Raw genomic sequence first — 16,854 nt, 5'->3', positions numbered from 1 at the left:
GACTGTGTTCCTGAGTTGGACCATGGTACTCTCCCATCAAGCCACATTCTGCTTGTTTTCTTGGGGGTAGGGGAGGGCAGGTCATTCACCCCCTTGGAGCCTGAGTTAGGGATGCCCATGTTGCTGGACCTTGTGAGGAGAGGTCAGAAGCACTCCCTTGCCAGGCAGACAGGCCCTCGTGGGGGTGGGTGACCTGTCACACTTGCTCTGGAGGCCAGAGAAAAAGAACAGTGGAGGGACAAGGAGGGGATGACCCAGAAAGGGCAATTTTCATTTTTTTTTCTTTTTTTCTGATATTGAATACCACAAAGCTACACACACACACACCCCTTTTTTTTTTCAAGGCAGTTTGCTAAGGCTGGCCTCAAACTTGTGAGTCTCCAGCCTCGACTGCTTGAGTAGCAGGGATTATAGGCATGCACCACCATGCCTGGTAGTTCTTTTCTTTTCTTTTCTTTTCTTTTTCAAAATTAGTTTATTTATCTTAATTAGGTATATATGACAGCAGGATGCATTTTGATTCATTGCACACAATTGCAGCACAAATTTACATTTCTCTGATTGTAAACGATTAGTATCACACCATATGTGCAGTCATGCGTGTACCTAGGGGAATGATGTCCATCTCATTCCACCGTCTTTGGTAATTGTTTTCTTTAGTAGAAAAATTTCCAAACACACAGACATGAAAAAATCAATAGAAAGTATCATGTAATGAAGAACCACATTATGAATCCAATACCGCCTTCAATAGTTAGCGACATTTTGCCACTCTTGCTTCATTGGTCCCCATACTTTTTTGTTCTGTTGTAGTAAAGCAAATCCTAAACATCATGTTACGTCTTATTTCAGGATGTATCTCTGATCCATAAGAACTTTAAAAAAATATAACAACAGTGCTGTTATTATATCCAACCAAATCAGCAATAATTCCTTCATATCTAATATCAAATCAATTTTCTTTTGTTGTCTCAAAAAGTATCTATAGTTCGGTTATTAAAGTTGAGGCTGGCCATGGTGGTGCACACCTGTAATCCCAGAGGCTCTGGAAACTGAGGCAGAAGGATAGCAGGTTCAAGCCCAGCCCTTCAACTAAATGAGTCCTGAAGCAACTTAGCAAGGCCCTGTCTCAAAATAAAAAATAAAGAAGTCTGGGAACATGGCTCAGTGTTAAATATCCCTGGATTCAATCTCGAGTACCAAAAATCAATCAATCAATCAATCAATTAAAATTCAGGACTACCAGACACAGTGGCACATGTCTATAATTGGGAGTCTGAGTCAGAAAGTTCACAAGTTCAAGGCCACCCTGAGCAATTTAGAGAGATCCTGTCTCAAATTTTTAAAAATAAAATAAAAACAGGAATATTTCTCAGTGATGTAATACCCCCTAATTCAATCCCCCACCACCAAAAAAATCAGGACCTAAATGATGTCCACACTGACCCCTGAGTACCTTTTAGTCTATAGTAGTAGCCATCCCTTTTTCCCTTATGCCATTTATTTGTTGAAGAAATTCATTTATCCTGTAGAATTTTCCACTTTGTACATCTGGCTGATTTCATTCTTGTAGTGTTTATTTTATAACCAATCAACTAATTAATTTTAATTAATATACAAGAATCATGCATATTTATGAGACACAGTGTTTCATTTTCATACATGTATATAAGGCATAGTGATCAAATCAGGGTAATTAGCATATCTATCACCTCAAATATTTAGCATTTCATTGTGTTGGGAACAATAGAAATCCTCTCTTCTGACCTGAAACGCACAGCAAATTCTCATTAACTATAATCACACTACATGCTGTGGAACTCCACAACTAGCTTCTCCTATCTGACTTTAACCTTGTACCTGTAAACCTCTCCCCTCCAGCCTATAATAACCACTATTAAACCCCAGCCTCTAATAACCACTGTTCTGCTCTTTATCTCTACAAAACCAACTTTTAGTGGTGTTTGAGAAGGCCCAGCCAAGGTCCCCTCTGTGTCCCTGCAAATGCATGTGGATCTGTCCATGGGTCCTCAGGTAATTGATTATCCGTGGGTTCTGACTGTCGTAAGCTGAGTGCACCTCCTGCCTGAGAGGCTGTGTCTGTGTGTCCCAGATGTGCTGTTCCTAGGTGGACTTTCTTATTTGGTGTGACTAGATCCAAAGCTGGGACTCGCAAGCACAGTTTCCTGTTCACTAAGTGAAACAACTTTCCACCCGACCCACATGCACCATCCTGACAGAGCCCCACTTGGACTTGCCTGAGGCAGGTAGGAGCTCTGAGAGGGATTATGAATTCACTGCAGGGATGAGTGTGGTAGCATACACCTGTAATCTCAGCTACTGAGGAGGCTGAGGCAGGAGGATTGCAAGTTGCAGGCCAGCTTAGACAATCTAGCAAGAACTTGTCTCAAAATAAAACATAAATTGGCTGGGGATGTTCAGTGGTATGCTGAATGTTTGACTAGCATTCAAAGGGCCCTAGGTTCAACCTCCAGCACCACAAAAAGAAAAAAAAAATTACCCCAGAAGCCCTGCATACTTGGGGAGGTCATCCTGGGGCCCTGGCAAGGGAGGACAGGTTTCCATGCCTTGCTCTAGGAGGCCAGCACCTAACCTAGGGAGAACTTAACAGTGCAGACTCTTCAGCTGCCCTCTCCTCAGGGTCTTCACAGCCCTTTCTAGGCTACTTCCTGTCCACCTTCTCAGGCACAGCCCGTGTGCAAAGGAGTCTACACCTCTTGCATGGTCCCTGGTGGAAGGAGAGATGGGTGGGGGCCTCCACCACCCTGCTCTGGGGATGGGGACTCACAATGCCCACTGGACTGGGAGAACAGGTGGCATGTTCCCTAGGCTGGACAAAAGGTAAAGAAAGGTACTCATGTTACAGAACTTCTACTGTGCACCAGGCTCTGGCCTAGGGTCTCTGATGTGCTATTCCACCTATGAGGTTGTTATCATGAGCCCATTTTATAGCTAAAGAAACTGAGGCCCTTGGGCATGGTGGTGGCTCACCTATAATCCCGGTGACTCAGGAGGCTGAGGCAGGAGGAGGCCAGCCTGGGAAGCTCAATGAGATCCTGTTTTAAAAAAATAAAAAGGGATGCAGATGTAGATCGCTGGCAGGGTACCCCTGGATTCAATCTCGACTACCAAAAAACAAAACAAAGCAAAACTGAGGCCCCACTAGAGATGGCATTTCTCCCTCTTGGTCAGCTTCAAAGCCTTTCCTTGCCATTCCCTGGCTCTCCGGTGCCAGGCTCCCCTCCAGAAGAGGAGAGTGTGTTGGAGCAGAGCATGGCCAGAGGGACATAAGGTGGGCTTAGATCAGCCACCTCTCCACGTGTCTCCTTCCCCCCTCCCTCCCTCTGCCCACACCACTTGAACCAGGTCTTAGAGGAATCCCTGGTTTGGTGCTGACCCCCAGTGGCAGAAAGCGGGTATGACAGTGTCCTCAGACTACATGGAATCAGGAAGGGAGACTTAGAACCCCAACTCTCCCAGCCTAAGGACCCTCAGAGAGCAGAGAGCACCTCCTCAAGGGGCCACTGGGGAAAGAGCCCCAAGGAGGGAGAAATGCACCCAAGGTCGTAAAGCTAGTTAATACAAAGTCAAGGCTAGAACTAGGATCTTCTGACTCATGCTGTACAGTTGCCATTTAAGCACCTTCTCTGGATCAGGCAACCTGCTAAGGGTTTTTAATCCATGTAACGAGCGACCCAGGGAGGAAGAGGACATGATATTTCATCACTCCAATGAAACTGTCACCTCAGGCACCTCCTTTCCCTCCAAATCTTCATCTGGACTGAGCTTAGGGTATAACCAAGAGGGAACATGGCATTCTGCCTTTCCCCAAGGCTACCAAAGAGCCACCAGACGATGGGAAAGGTTTCCTGCCTCAGTGTCTAGCTCAGTGCCTGGGACACAGTAAGGATAATCTCATGATCAAAACTACTATTTATTAGGTGCTAGCTCTCTGTCAGACATTTATATACACCCACCCTAACCATCATGTCTGCCCCTCCCCAAAAAAACCTGCAAGGTGTACATGACTTAACAGAGGATGAAACTGAACTTCAGAGAAGCTGAATGGGCACCCAGGCTCACACAGCTGCTCCAGGGAGGGGCCTAAATTAGAACCAGATCTGCCCCAGCCTCCCAACACAAGGCCTTCCTTTGGCTGGGGAGGGGGACGTCATTTGAATCCTGGCCCTCCCCTCACCATGCCTTCCTCTCCAGCTGGCCCCAGAGCACACGCTGATGTCCTTCCGGAAGGCACTAGAGCAGAAGCTGTATGGGCTCCAGGCTGACGTCACTGTCAGGTAGGTGTCGGGAAGGGAGGAGGGCACCTCTCCTCCTCCACAGGGTCTCTGCTGGTGGAACCTCCGGCCCCAAAGCCATGGAGATGGGAGTGTGGAGGCTGGGATCATCCGCAGCAGGGAGGCACCCTTTCCATGCCAGTGAATCTTTGCCAAACTCCAGGGTATAAGAGAGGAGAGAGCAGACTCTCTTGGTCAGGCAGAGTGAAGGGTAAGGACCTGGAGGCACAGATCCACCTGAAGAGAAGCCAGCTCTGTGTCGCGGCTTCATGGGAGGGCTCAAATGCTCAGATAAGGGAAGTTAGCTGGGGCGGGGGCAATATTATTACCGTGATGCCAGTTATATTTTAAGGGACCACACAAAGGTGATAGGTACATTTTATAGCTATAGATATTGAAATATGTATTAGAATAAAGGGGAGGAGGAATCCACCCCAATCTTATAATAGAGATCACCTCTGAGAGGGGGAGATGGGCGGGGCTGCCATATAGAGTCATACTGGCCATAACAAGGACACCATATATGTGAGGTCACCATTCCCAGAGTGGACATTGTAAAACTATTTATCATATGTTTCTAGCATGTGGTGGTGACACGCCTTGAGGAGTGGGGGCAGGGCACAGGTGCACTGGGTTAGCTCTTGGCAGCCCTGGTCGGGGAGGTAAGGTGGAGATGGGGTGAGATTCGTAAAAGAGGCCTACATTTGCACTGTTCTCATTATGATCAATGGACTTGGTCCCAAGACATGTTCTACTACTTCCTGGCGGTCAACCTTGAACTAGACACTTTCCTCACCTCGTCTCAGTTTCTCCATTATCGAGTGACCTAGCACCTATCTTCACGGATGATAATGGTCCCAGCCTTTTCCTACCCTCCCTCCCTGGCAGTTCTCACCCCACCTGACCCGCACAGAGTGGAGGGTATTGGCCCTTCAGGGTCACCTATCAGCCCCCTGTCCACTATTCAGGTAGGGAGCCTGAGGCCCAGAGAGGGGCAGAGCCAGTCCAGGCCCCATGGTGGTTGGGAGCAGGGTGTGAGGGGCTGATTGTGGATGGCAGGTGACTTGGTTGGGTGGTGACTCGGTGCCCCCTCCCCACAGCCTGGACGGTGTGCCCTTCCTCATGCACGACACCACGCTGCGGCGCACCACCAACGTGGAGCAGGCATTCCCGGAGCTCGCCCGCAGGCCCGCCTCCATGCTCAACTGGACCGTCCTGCAGAGGCTCAACGCCGGGCAGTGGTTCCTGAAGGTCAGACCCCAGTCCTAGACAGGGATCCCACACAGTGAGAGAGGCAGGTGGCCATCAACTCGGGTCACGCACGAGGCCAGGCTGGTTAGTGGCCTCTCCGGGTTCCGCAGCAGCCAGACCTCATGGTTGTCACTGCTTGATCTGGACCTGCCTCCCTGGCTGGGACCAGCTGATGGGGGTGCTGACAGCAGAACGGTTCACTCTGGGACACTCTGGAGGGAGGTCGGTTGTCCAGTCTGAGAGGCCAGAGGAGAATGGGCTGGGGTGGGAGGTGCTCTGGGAAAACCATTCCCTCTGGAAGCGGAGTTGGGTAGAGGGTAAGGGCGGGGGGCTCTGGGAGGCCGCAGCACCACTTCACCTGACGGATACCAGCGGACTCCCCAAGCCCAGGGCTCTCCACACTTGGTTGCTAGGAAAGCGGGCAGAGGCCCGAAATGGCAGGTGACAGAACCATGTGTGTCCCTGTCTCTGCCAGACTGACCCCTTCTGGACGGCCAGCTCCCTGTCACCCTCCGACCTCAGGGAGGCCCAGAACCAGTCCATCTGCAGCCTGGAAGAGCTGCTGGAGCTGGCCAAGGGCAACGCCACGCTGCTCCTCAACCTCCGCGACCCGCCCCGGGAGCACCCCTACCGCAGCAGCTTCCTCAATGTCACGCTGGAGGCCCTGCTGCGGTCTGGCTTCCCACAGCACCAGGTGAGGCCCTGCAGCCACCCCAACCAGCCCTGGCCCAGCCCTGCTCCAACCTCAACTCACCTGTCCCCTCTAGACTTCAGGTTTCACATTTGTAAAATGGGGTCTTAGGCCCCTTGCCTCCTTGCCAGGGTCCTCTCGGGGAGCAGAAGGGAACCAGAAAGTCCTTTCAGATGTTCAGTGGGCAGCAGTGGGTCCAGGATCTCCAGTTATGTCAGTGAAGGGCTGCCCAGGTCACTGTGGTGCAATGATGAGGGACCAGAGAAATCAACACCAGTTTGTGACAGCAGAGTGATGTGTGTTTGGGTTCTCCATCTTGACATGACAGCAATCCAGAGTTGTAGCCAGAGGGCTTACAGCCATGGCTGGGACCAAGTGTCCCCTGATAACCATCACATTTAAGTGGTCATCATTTTAACCTTCTTCATGCTCTAGTGAGGTAGGTCTTCTTACCCAGAGTTTGCAGAAGAAAACCCTGAGGCTGCCCCTGCTCTTGCCTATAGGTCATGTGGCTGCCAAACAGGCAAAGGCCCCTCGTGCGGAAGGTGGCTCCTGGCTTCCAGCAAACGTCAGGCTCCAAGGAGGCTGTCGCCAGTCTGCGGAGAGGCCACATACAGCGGCTGAACCTGCGCTACACTCAGGTGTCCCGCCAGGAGCTCAGGTGCTTGCCCCACCTGGCCCAGGGGTGGGACTGAGTCTCCCCTAGTCTTGACACTCTTCTCACTGCTGGACAGAGGGCAGGGCACACAGGGGTTCTGCACACGTGGTTCAGAGATGTGAGCAGCAAGCAGAGCTGGGTTGGACTGGGAGCTGGGCCCTGGTATGGGCATTCCTTCCTCCAGGGAAAGTTGGTGGCATGAGGCTGTGAAGGGAGCACATTTTACAGGCTTCCCACAGGGAGAAGCAGCCAGTGCCCGGAACCAACCAAACTCTGTCCCTGCCCAGGGACTACGCGTCCTGGAACCTGAGTGTGAACCTCTACACTGTCAATGCGCCGTGGCTCTTCTCCCTGCTGTGGTGCGCTGGGGTCCCATCTGTCACCTCTGACAACTCCCATACCCTGTCCCAGGTGCCTTCCCCACTCTGGATCATGGTGAGTTGGAGACTGTTGGGGGGCAGAGGACACCTGGGGTGGGTGTAGAGAGCTGCCTGTGGCCTACTCCTACCACTCAGCAAGCTCTGTGCTCGGGGCTGTCCCTGGGGAGGTCTCAGGGCTGGAGGTGTCCCTGATGTGGATGCAGGCTTGAGGCAAGAGGAGAATTTACCTCGCCTCTGGGGCTGCACTAAGGCGCTCGAGGACTCTGGGCCCTACTCACAGGAGGGAGCACATCACGTAGGGGCCCTCAAAAAGCAAATAGCCACTTGGGAGGTTTCGTTTGGAGTGTGTTCATTATATTTGATTTTAAAATGAGGGAAAAGAACAATAGGACAAGAATTAGGAATGTTAAAAGTCTTCCTTGAAAGTAGTGAATGAAATGGTGTCGAGCTGATGGGCTGAGCACCCACAGGCTGAGTTCCAGTCCCTGTGCTGCCTCCCCGTAGCTGGGGAGCCCTGGCTTCCCTCCTGTGCGGCTCCTGCTGCCATCTCCCTGAGGACATGAAAGGCAGACACAGGGCTCCTTATGGCCTCGTGGGTGGCATCGTCAGCAAGTTACATCTGAGTTAGGATGGACTCATGAGGGAGAGAGAACGAAGCAAGAAGCAGCCCTCGAGGAGAGGAGGAAATGGGGATCTGGGCTGTGGCCTGCACGTTAGAACCCAAGGCAGCCTCCAGGTCCCTAAATACCTGCTCTCCAGTTCTCACCTGCTTTTCATCCTTTAAAACCTCCCGAGTTGGCACAAAGCCACTCACTACCAGCACGGGTGACAAGCTCACCCCTCCCAGCATGCCCGAGACCCAGGAGCCTGAGGTTACACACAGGGCCTTGCCTTTCCCAGCCCCTCAGTGTTCCCTGGGGGGAAGCCCCTGCTCTCTGCCCTCCAGTCCTCATGCAGTGAAGCATACTCCTACCCCACACAGGTGCTACACACCTGTCCACAGGTTCGCAGCTCGCCGGCCAGTTGTATCACACCTTTACATTCATATGCACATATGTTCAGACATACAGTACCCTTGTTTCATCATTTGGTTCTTGCTTTGAGCCGCGGACCCTCCAAGTTTAACATCCATCACTTCTACCCTGAGTATGCGCGCACACACTCACACACACACACACACTCTCACACTCTCACACTGAGGCCCACAGTACGCAGAGCCCACTCCTACAAAGTAAAATCATAAGCCTCCATCCCCCTCAAGGTCCTCCTTACCCTCCCTGATGGTCACGTGGGGTCCTCCAGCCCATGGACCCTCGGTCTGGATGGGCCATGACTGGAAGCTGGCCTTGGGCCATCTGTCCACAGCCCCCGGACGAGTACTGTCTCATGTGGGTCACCGCCGACCTGATCTCCTTCACCCTCATCGTTGGCATCTTCGTGCTTCAGAAGTGAGTAGGCGCTGACACTTCCACGGCCTTCCCACCCCTTGGCAGGCCCAGCCCCCACCCAGCCAGGTGAACCTACCCTGAGCCTTCTGCAGGCCAACCGGGAAGCCTGACCACGAGAGAAGATGGGAGTCCCCGGGGTCCCCCGCCTTGCCTTCTTCCAGCAGAGGCAGGGTGCCTTCTGGAATGAGCGCCCAGCTAGGAGCCCAGAGCCAAGCTCTGTCCCGAATGCTGTGTGGACTTTGGCCACCTACGCCCCTCTGCAGCTTGCCTGCCCCTGTTAGCCGGGGCATAGGTTCCCACAGCCCTCGCCTGTGCCCGGTGGAAAGCCTCCCCACCTACCCCTCAGGGCTGCAGCTGGGATGTGGGTGGGGTGGGGCCCAGGGGAGGGTTTAGGGCCAACCTGGGGGCCCAGCCCAGCCAGGAACCAAGGGGCTGGGTTTTATTCTTGACTGACGTTCTCTCTCTGTCCCATCCTGCTCTGATCCGGCCGCATGTCCCTCCTCTCTCCCTTCCCCCCCTCTGCTGCACTCTGGCACCTCACAGCTATCACTTGATCAGGTAATTCTAGTGTGCTCCTCCTGTTCCTCTTTCTCCCTACTTGCCAGTCCCTTCTCTAGTTCTGTCTGAAAAGCTGCCGTGCACCAAGCTCTGGGCCTGGGTCACCCTCGCCAACACACCCCCTTGCCTGAAGCCGCACCCCTCCTTCTCTCCCCCAGCCCCGCTCCCTGCTCTTCCCATCCTGCCTTGTGTGTCCCTCTGCTCTCTGTTCTCACTGCAGTTTCTGCCAGTGGGGACCAGTGTTTCCTTGACAGGTCCCTGACCCTGTTTCTCAGCACCAACGTGTCTCCCTCAGGGAGGGGGTCCCTGAGCACCCCTATCCCCCAGAGTCCAGACCTATGGACCTGCCCAGTGCAGACCCCAAGTTCCTGCCTCTCTGGGCTTCCTCCTCCCTCCGTCACACTCTTTACCTTTCTCTGTGTCTCTCCCATCCCTTCTTCCCTCCTCTGTCTCTGGCCCCCACTGCCACTCCTCTCCCTGACATCGCCTCTCCCCTTCCCCTGGGAGGAGCCCCACCACGTCTTCCTGTCCTAGATGCAACTAGCTGCAGAGACCGTAGCCTGATACCTTCTTGCTGGGTTTTAATGTTAATTTCTAAGATGAGAACTTTGTCTTAGGCATCCCTTGGTCAACTGCCTTGGGCCCTCCTGGGCCAGGTACCTTTACTGACCAGTGTTTTTAGGAGGAGAACCTGCCCTCTGGCTATGGGACTGGGGGAGGGACATTTGGCCAGTTGATCCTTCCTCTGTCCACAGAGGCAGTAGACACGATACTGCCCAGTGTCGTGCTGGGTCCTTCAGATACAACCAGGACAGTGTCATTGTCCCTGGAGGGTCAGGGGCAGCATCATGGAGAAGGCGACCTGGGGGATGAGGCAGGGGGAAAAGATCATTTCCCTGTGGGCCTCATTCTTCTGTTCGTTCACTCAACGAGTCCTTGTCTAGCACCCGCTAGGCAGGCACTGAGACTGGCGCTGGGGGCCCACTGCTGGATAAGAGGTGCCATCCCTACCCCCGAGGATTTGCAGGGCAGCCAGCCCAGCCAGGGGGCAGGTGCCTTCCCCTCTGCCTCCTGCTTTCTCCTTGTCTGTCTGCTCTGTCCACCCATCCGTCTGTCCATTTCTGCTGTGCTGACCCCATCCAGAAACTCACAATTGATTTCTTGTGGAGTCTTGGTTCCTTCCACCCACCCAAGCAGGCTTTGGTCCCCTAGAAGTTTGGGTGCTTGTTTCCAAGCTGCCCTTTAGCTCCATTTGGTGGGGTAGGGTGGGGGGGTCAGGAATCCTTCTGCCTAAATCCTAGGAAACATCCAAGGGAGGCCAGGGATTTGGGGTTAGTTTGGAGGGACTACTACAGCGAAGGCAGTGTCCGAGGCTGGGCCCAGGAGACGGAGTTCTCCCCACTCTCTCTTGGTCCCTGCGTGCCTTGTGCACGCCCACCTCCCAGCCCACCCTAAGTCAGTGTGTCCACCACCCTGCCCCTCCCAGCCTTCAGGAGGATTCATGCTCCAGCCTGCCCCTCCCTTTAGGGTTGCTGGAGCAGAGCAGCAGACACCCCACCCCAAGTTGCTCTAACGCCCTTGCCTCCCAGACCTGTGAAGATCACTTGTGAGCAGTCCTATTACCCTGCTGCCCTTCCCTTCCCTTCATTTCCGGGTTTCCTTCTGGCTTCCCTGGGCCTGTCATGATGGTGGAGCTGTGGGAGGCATCAGCTGGGATTTCCTGACATTGATGTGGACTCCTGTGCACGTCATGCCTGCTAAGCTCCTTCCTCCCTGAGATTGTCCCAAAGGGCCAGGTGCATAACTGGAGGCACCTGAGACAGAACTAACCAACCATCTTTCTGGGCCGGGTTGCCAGTTTAGGGTTCTGGAGGTAAAGGGAGGCAGGAGAGCCCTGGCCGAGAACCAGTAGACTCTGACACAAGTCCCCACCCTGCCCCTCTCTGGACCTGTTTCCCTATTTGTCCAGTGGAACATGAGTCTTGCCAGTTTCTCAAGCCACATCCAGAGAGGCTCTGGAAGTGGCAGGGTCTGTGCTGCAGGAAGGGGTGGGGAAGGACCTGATGCCCATGGGACCATTTCTGCAGGTGGCGCCTGGGTGGCATCCGGAGCTACAACCCTGAGCAGATCATGCTGAGCGCTGCGGTGCGCCGGACCAGCCGGGATGTCAGCATCATGAAGGAGAAGCTCATCTTCTCAGGTAAACAGCCCGAAGACAGGCGAAGCAGTCCCTGGGCGGGGGCTCACACCTACAAGCAATGTCACACAGTGCATGTACGTAGGGACACAGACAGGTGTACATAGCCCACTTGGGTTTACACCTGCACACGCACAGAAACACACACACCTCCACAGGCAGGCAGCTTGGGATCCTGTGGCTCCCTTTCACATCACAGTTGTTGGGCAAGGGCGATGTGCGGGCGGGGAGGGGCCTGTTTGAAGGTCCATCTTCCTTCCCCTAGTTCACATACAGGCGCACAAATAATGATTTTACCCTACTCGTTGCTAGCCCCTGTTGGCAAGCCCTGTCGGATGGAAGATGCAGCTGTATGGACAGACATGGAAAATAGAGGGTTGCTGGAGCTCTCCCAATGCGGGTGCTAAGGAGAGTGGGGTCAGAGCTCCCTGGGGCAGCAAGGAAGGTTTTGGTGAGATGATGTAGCTGGAGTGTGGGGGACGGTAGAGAGTACCCGGGCAGTGGGTGGAGGGTGATCCTGGTAGGGGCAGTGTGGGAACACTTTGCCTGGGCACCAGGAACCAGAGAGCATTCTTCTGGGCTGAGCTCCACTCAGCAGACCTTCCCTGAACCCGTCTGTGCCCTGCATTCTGCCATCTCTACAGCACAGATGTTCGGGAGCCACTCTGCTTAGTCGGGTCCTAGAACTCATACCAAATGTGGTAGGGCCAAAGGAAGCAGGGGCTGTCCATGAAGAGGCCCATCCCTCCCTGGGGGACTCAGAGGAAGCTTCCACAAGGGGGACACAACACAGCTGAGAAGACGTGAGTCAGAGTTTAGGAAAAGGAAGTGTCCACAGGGACATTGGTCCCTCCCAAGAGAGGGACCAATATGTACAAAGATCCCCTGGAGACTAAGAGTGCCAAACTCAAGAGGACACAGGTGGCTTCCTGTGGCTGGAGGGGAGAGTTCCAGGGGATAAGATACTGAGACAAGGCCAGAGCGTTCAGCAGACCAGGAGGGCCTTGAATGCCAGGCTCCATGCCAGCTGGAACCCAGCAGCTGCACTGGGTCTCTAAGGGCCCCACTAGGAATTGCTGCAGGCCACCCTTCCCGCCCCACTTGTCACCATCCTCACCCTGTCCTCCCCACTCACATTCTGTCTCCCTCTGGCCCAGCAGAGATCAGCGATGGCGTGGAGGTCTCCGATGAGCTCTCCGTATGTTCAGACAGCAGCTACGACACATATGCCAACAGCACTGCCACGCCTGCGGGCTCCCGAGGGGGCGGCAGCCATACCAAGACCCTTACAGACCGGGGTGGGCGTTAGCAGAAGACCTGTCTGTCTGGGCCTGTACCTGACATAGAAAACAGGAGAGCCCAGGAGAGCTGGCAGAAGCGTGTTGGACCGAGAGCTCCGGGAGCTGGCTCCGCAGCCTCTACTTGGGGCCTGGCCCCTTGTCACCATGACCTCTCTTGGAGGGTGTTTCCTCTCCCCTGAGGCCCAGCTGGGCCAGGATTCTAGCCTTTCAGATGCCCCTGCAGGCCTGGGGCTCCTTCTGGGAAGTGTGGAGTCTGGGGCCTGGTCCTGCTCTCACAGGCCTCTCTCACATCCCAGCCAGAAAGCTTTGATGGGTCACTGGATGGTGCCATCTTCCGTGGCAACGGGGATGTGATTGCCCACCTGTGTCTGTCTACCTGTCTACCATGGGCAACTGACTTCTCCATTTTTATCCTACCTTGAAGACCTGGGCTAGGCTTTTACCCCTGGCCCCTGGCAGCTCTGCTCTCCATGTCAGTCTCAAAGCACAAGGAAGTTCTGCCCAGGGAGGAAAGCCGGTGGCTGTGATCCAGATACATCCTCCTTCCCAACCAGCCTCCCACCACCACCACCAGCCCCTGCCCCACCAGAGGGCTTGAACTATGTCCCCTAGGAGGAGCTGGAGATAGCCAGAAGTACAGGCTGAGAGCTGGTCTATCTCACACCCAAGTGTCCAACAGGCCTCTGGGGAAGAAGTGGCCCTGAGGCCCAGGAGATCTACAGACTAATACAACCTCATGTTCCCCCACTGTGGCCACAAGGCAAAGACCCCTTAGGAAAAGTGTTCTGAGCATGATGAAATGTGGACATGTGGCCAGTAGGCCTGCAGTGGAGGGAGCCTGAGGGCCTCGTCCAGGATGATTAAAGCTGCCATCTTGATGTGTGCTGTCTGTGAGTTGTCAGCAGGAGGGTGGGGACAGAGCATACTGGGTTTGGGGCTCAGTTCTGGCCCTGTGATTTGAGGAGGAAATGTTCTCAGTAACTCTGGGATGGTGGCAGGATGGCTGAGCCCCTACCCTGTCAGTCATGATGCCAGGTGTCCTTAACAGCCCGGGCCCCAGAGGTAAAGCAATTGTCTAAGGCCATATAGCTTAGAACAGGCAGAGCCAGTGTCCCACCCAGAGACTGGCTCCAACCCACATCGCCTTCCATAACAGAGGGGGACAGGTAGTTAAATGCAGGGCTGGGGAGTGGGACAGCTGGTCCCTCAGCCATATGGAGGCACTCTGAGCTCCCCTATAGAAGAACAAGCCCTCACCAGGCCTCTGTCCCATGACAGGGGGTGGCTTTGAGTTCTCAGGGCTTTGGACCTTCCTGAGGCAGGCGCACCCCTATGCCTAGCATAATGGGAACACCTGGGCCAAAAATCAAAATGCAGCCCGGGGACCACATATGTCCCTTCCTGTTCTTCAATATTTGGGGTGTGTGCTCTCTGCAGGGAGGGGTCCACTGTGGAGTCAGGGCAGATCTTCAACTCTGAGTTTGTCCCAGGAGTCTGTATGTCTTGGGTGTGTCCCAAGGGGAAAGGGTGAGGCTGAACCCCAGCTCTAGCCTGCCTGAAGCAAATGCCACACTTCCCGGGAGCCAAGGGATGTGTCTCATCTCCAGATAAGCGTAGATAGAATTCTTGGGGCCTCAAAGTTTCTGGCACCTTCTTGAAGGAAAAGAAAAGAGTCCCTTCCAAATGTTGACCCCTCATGTTAACCTCTAGGACTATCCCTCTTTCCCTTGCTACTGAATATCTGGCAAATGCTTCTTCCTGGGGCAAGGGTCAGCTCCAGCCTCTTCTCTGGACACAGGCAGTAAGTGAAACTGCTGGGCCAGTGTTGGGGTTGGGGGCACTGCCCTACCCAAAATGCACACCCCCCACCATGTTATGCCTTCTCTCCAACCTCTGTCAGGCCCACATAGGAAAGAGAATAAAACTTTCACACCAGTCCTTCCCTATCTAGTCAGTTCCCCCTGGCCCACTGGCCACACTTGGGAACCTTAAGACATCCTGGAATCTTAGGAGAGGAAAGTGGGGATGGAGGGGGCTGGGGTCCCAACTGGAACAGCCAGCCCATACCCCATCCTCCAATCCAGGGCCAGTCCAGCTGTCACCCTTTCACCCCAAATAATGGAGGTTGGAGGGCGGTCCTACCTTAGATGGGCAGACAGCCTGGCTTCTCTCCATCTAAGCCTGCAGCCATGGTCCACCCTGATTCCTCTTATATAACCTGGGAAACCTACCTTCCTGGAACCCTCCACGGCCTCCCCTTCTCTGTAGAGAACAGCCTCGCCACCTACTTCACAAGGAAACAGAGAAGGGGCCCTAGACCTCTGGCTGTCCCCTGTAAACCAGTCCTTTCTTCCTTCTGACCTCAGAGGTTGGAGCCTCATCCTGTCTGAGCCTACTTTCCACCTTCTCCAGGCCCCTCTGTGAACCCCCAGTCTCTTTTTCCCAAGAAGAGATATGAAGACCCCCAAATATCTCACATTCTTTAAATAATAGTCACACAGGAAATCTTTTTTTGCGATATAAGGGCAGTTCGCCATTCCCTGGAGCAGGTCCTCAGAACAGACTCTAGTCAAGCCTCAGGACACACACTTGGTCAAGATCACTGTGAGTGCCCCCATTCTGTCTGAGCCTGCTCTGCCTGGATCAGGGTCTCATCATACCTGGCCTCTCTAAGGGCTTTCACTCACCTTCTTCTAAGCAACCCAATATGATAGGCAGAGCAGGAATCTTGTGTATCCTGCCTGCTGAGATGAAGAGCCAGGCCAAGAGGTGGGCAGTGCTAATCAGGGTCACAATCATCACAACAGTGCCAGACTAGGTCCCAGGTGCCCAGGGTCTACCCAGATTCTTATCAAAGCAATCTTCTCCCCAAATTGCTGTCCCCTTCCAAGAGGGCAACCCCTGGATGTCAGGCTCTGTGGGCCTTTGTAGAGGCAACAAATCATCCAGAACCAGCCTGTGGAATCCCCTTCCTTGGCTCCAGGAGGCCAAGTCAGCCCCTCTCCACCCAACTCAGCCTGCCCAGTAACACCATGCCCTACCCCAATGAGCCCCCTCCAAGGGGCCTATCCCCCACTCATACCACACCAGACAGGCACAGGACCACATGCTATACAGACCCCTGTCACACACACAGACACACCATGGATATATAGGCCCATAATACACACAAGTCTGAGACACTCATGACATACATAAAAATGAACAAAAAGACACAGATACTGAGATAGAGTCAGGCAAAGTCCCACAATGACGTCTGCCATCAAGCAGGGACATGGATACAGCATAGTCACACAGAGGCAGAAGGAGAGAAACCTCAATCCACATCTGTGGCAGTCACATTCTTGGTCACTTCTGCAGCAGTGTGGTCATCCATCCACAAGTCCACACCACCTCAAGCTATAGTCACGCACTCCCACATTCACACATAGGTACACTGGAACACCAACACGTTGACAACCACCTTGCCTACCTGAGGCACACCACACACACACACACACACACACACCCCTGTGTATTACTGAAGGACAAGGCCAGCACAGGTCATCCCCAGTCCCAGGCATACCAGATCCCAGAGTTGCACACACAGTCAATCCCACTCTTACTCCCACCCCCTCCCCTCCTGGGGCTGGTCCAAGAGTGGAACAAAAGAGCAGCGTCCACCCCTCCCCCTCCCCTCCTCCTCTCCTGCTGGCGTCCAGCCCCTTTGTCCTCCCGCAGCTGAGCCTGAGTGGGAGTCTGGGCAGAGCGGCAGGGAGGGACATTGGAGCCTGGCTGCTAGGGTGTAGGCAGCAGGTACAATCAGGAGTGGTCCTCGTGAAGCATCAGCTTTGGAGCCTCTGGGAGAGGGAGTGGCCAGGTAAGTGCCAGGTAGCCCTGGGCAAGGCTCAGGATGCAGGGCTGACTGATTGTGTGGTAGTGGTGTCAGAAGTCTGAGCTGTGTACATGTGAGTGAGTGTGGGGGTGACAGAGAGGGACGTTGGCATGTTGAGCCGACTTCCACAGGTGGGGCCTCAGTCTGCGTCACAACCTTAGCCAGGGCTTACTGCCCCAT

At 54.1% G+C, this 16,854-nt stretch overlaps 1 protein-coding gene across 7 annotated transcripts in view; it reads left to right on the top strand.

Annotated features, from left to right (window-relative positions):
- Gdpd5 (glycerophosphodiester phosphodiesterase domain containing 5) overlaps positions 1-13,678 on the top strand; it is an 81,175-nt gene extending 67,497 nt beyond the window's left edge. For 4 of the 7 annotated variants that reach the window (XM_078046684.1, XM_078046685.1, XM_078046683.1 and 1 more), the window contains 9 exons: positions 4,237-4,319; positions 5,417-5,567; positions 6,043-6,261; positions 6,762-6,919; positions 7,204-7,351; positions 8,662-8,744; positions 9,288-9,302; positions 11,390-11,502; positions 12,657-13,678. In XM_078046684.1, the coding sequence (XP_077902810.1) occupies positions 4,237-4,319; positions 5,417-5,567; positions 6,043-6,261; positions 6,762-6,919; positions 7,204-7,351; positions 8,662-8,744; positions 9,288-9,302; positions 11,390-11,502; positions 12,657-12,808 (1,122 nt within the window). In that variant the 3' untranslated portion in view covers positions 12,809-13,678. The remainder of the gene's footprint in view (positions 1-4,236; positions 4,320-5,416; positions 5,568-6,042; positions 6,262-6,761; positions 6,920-7,203; positions 7,352-8,661; positions 8,745-9,287; positions 9,303-11,389; positions 11,503-12,656) is intronic. The other 3 variants (XM_078046687.1, XM_078046689.1, XM_078046688.1) reach the window with 3 other exon arrangements.
- The last annotated feature ends 3,176 nt before the right edge of the window (positions 13,679-16,854 follow it).

Source organism: Ictidomys tridecemlineatus, chromosome 4, assembly GCF_052094955.1.
Source record: "Ictidomys tridecemlineatus isolate mIctTri1 chromosome 4, mIctTri1.hap1, whole genome shotgun sequence".
Taxonomy (NCBI): domain Eukaryota; kingdom Metazoa; phylum Chordata; class Mammalia; order Rodentia; family Sciuridae; genus Ictidomys; species Ictidomys tridecemlineatus.
The sequence above is the reverse complement of the archived record's forward strand: the minus strand, read 5'-3'. Positions and strand labels throughout refer to the sequence as shown.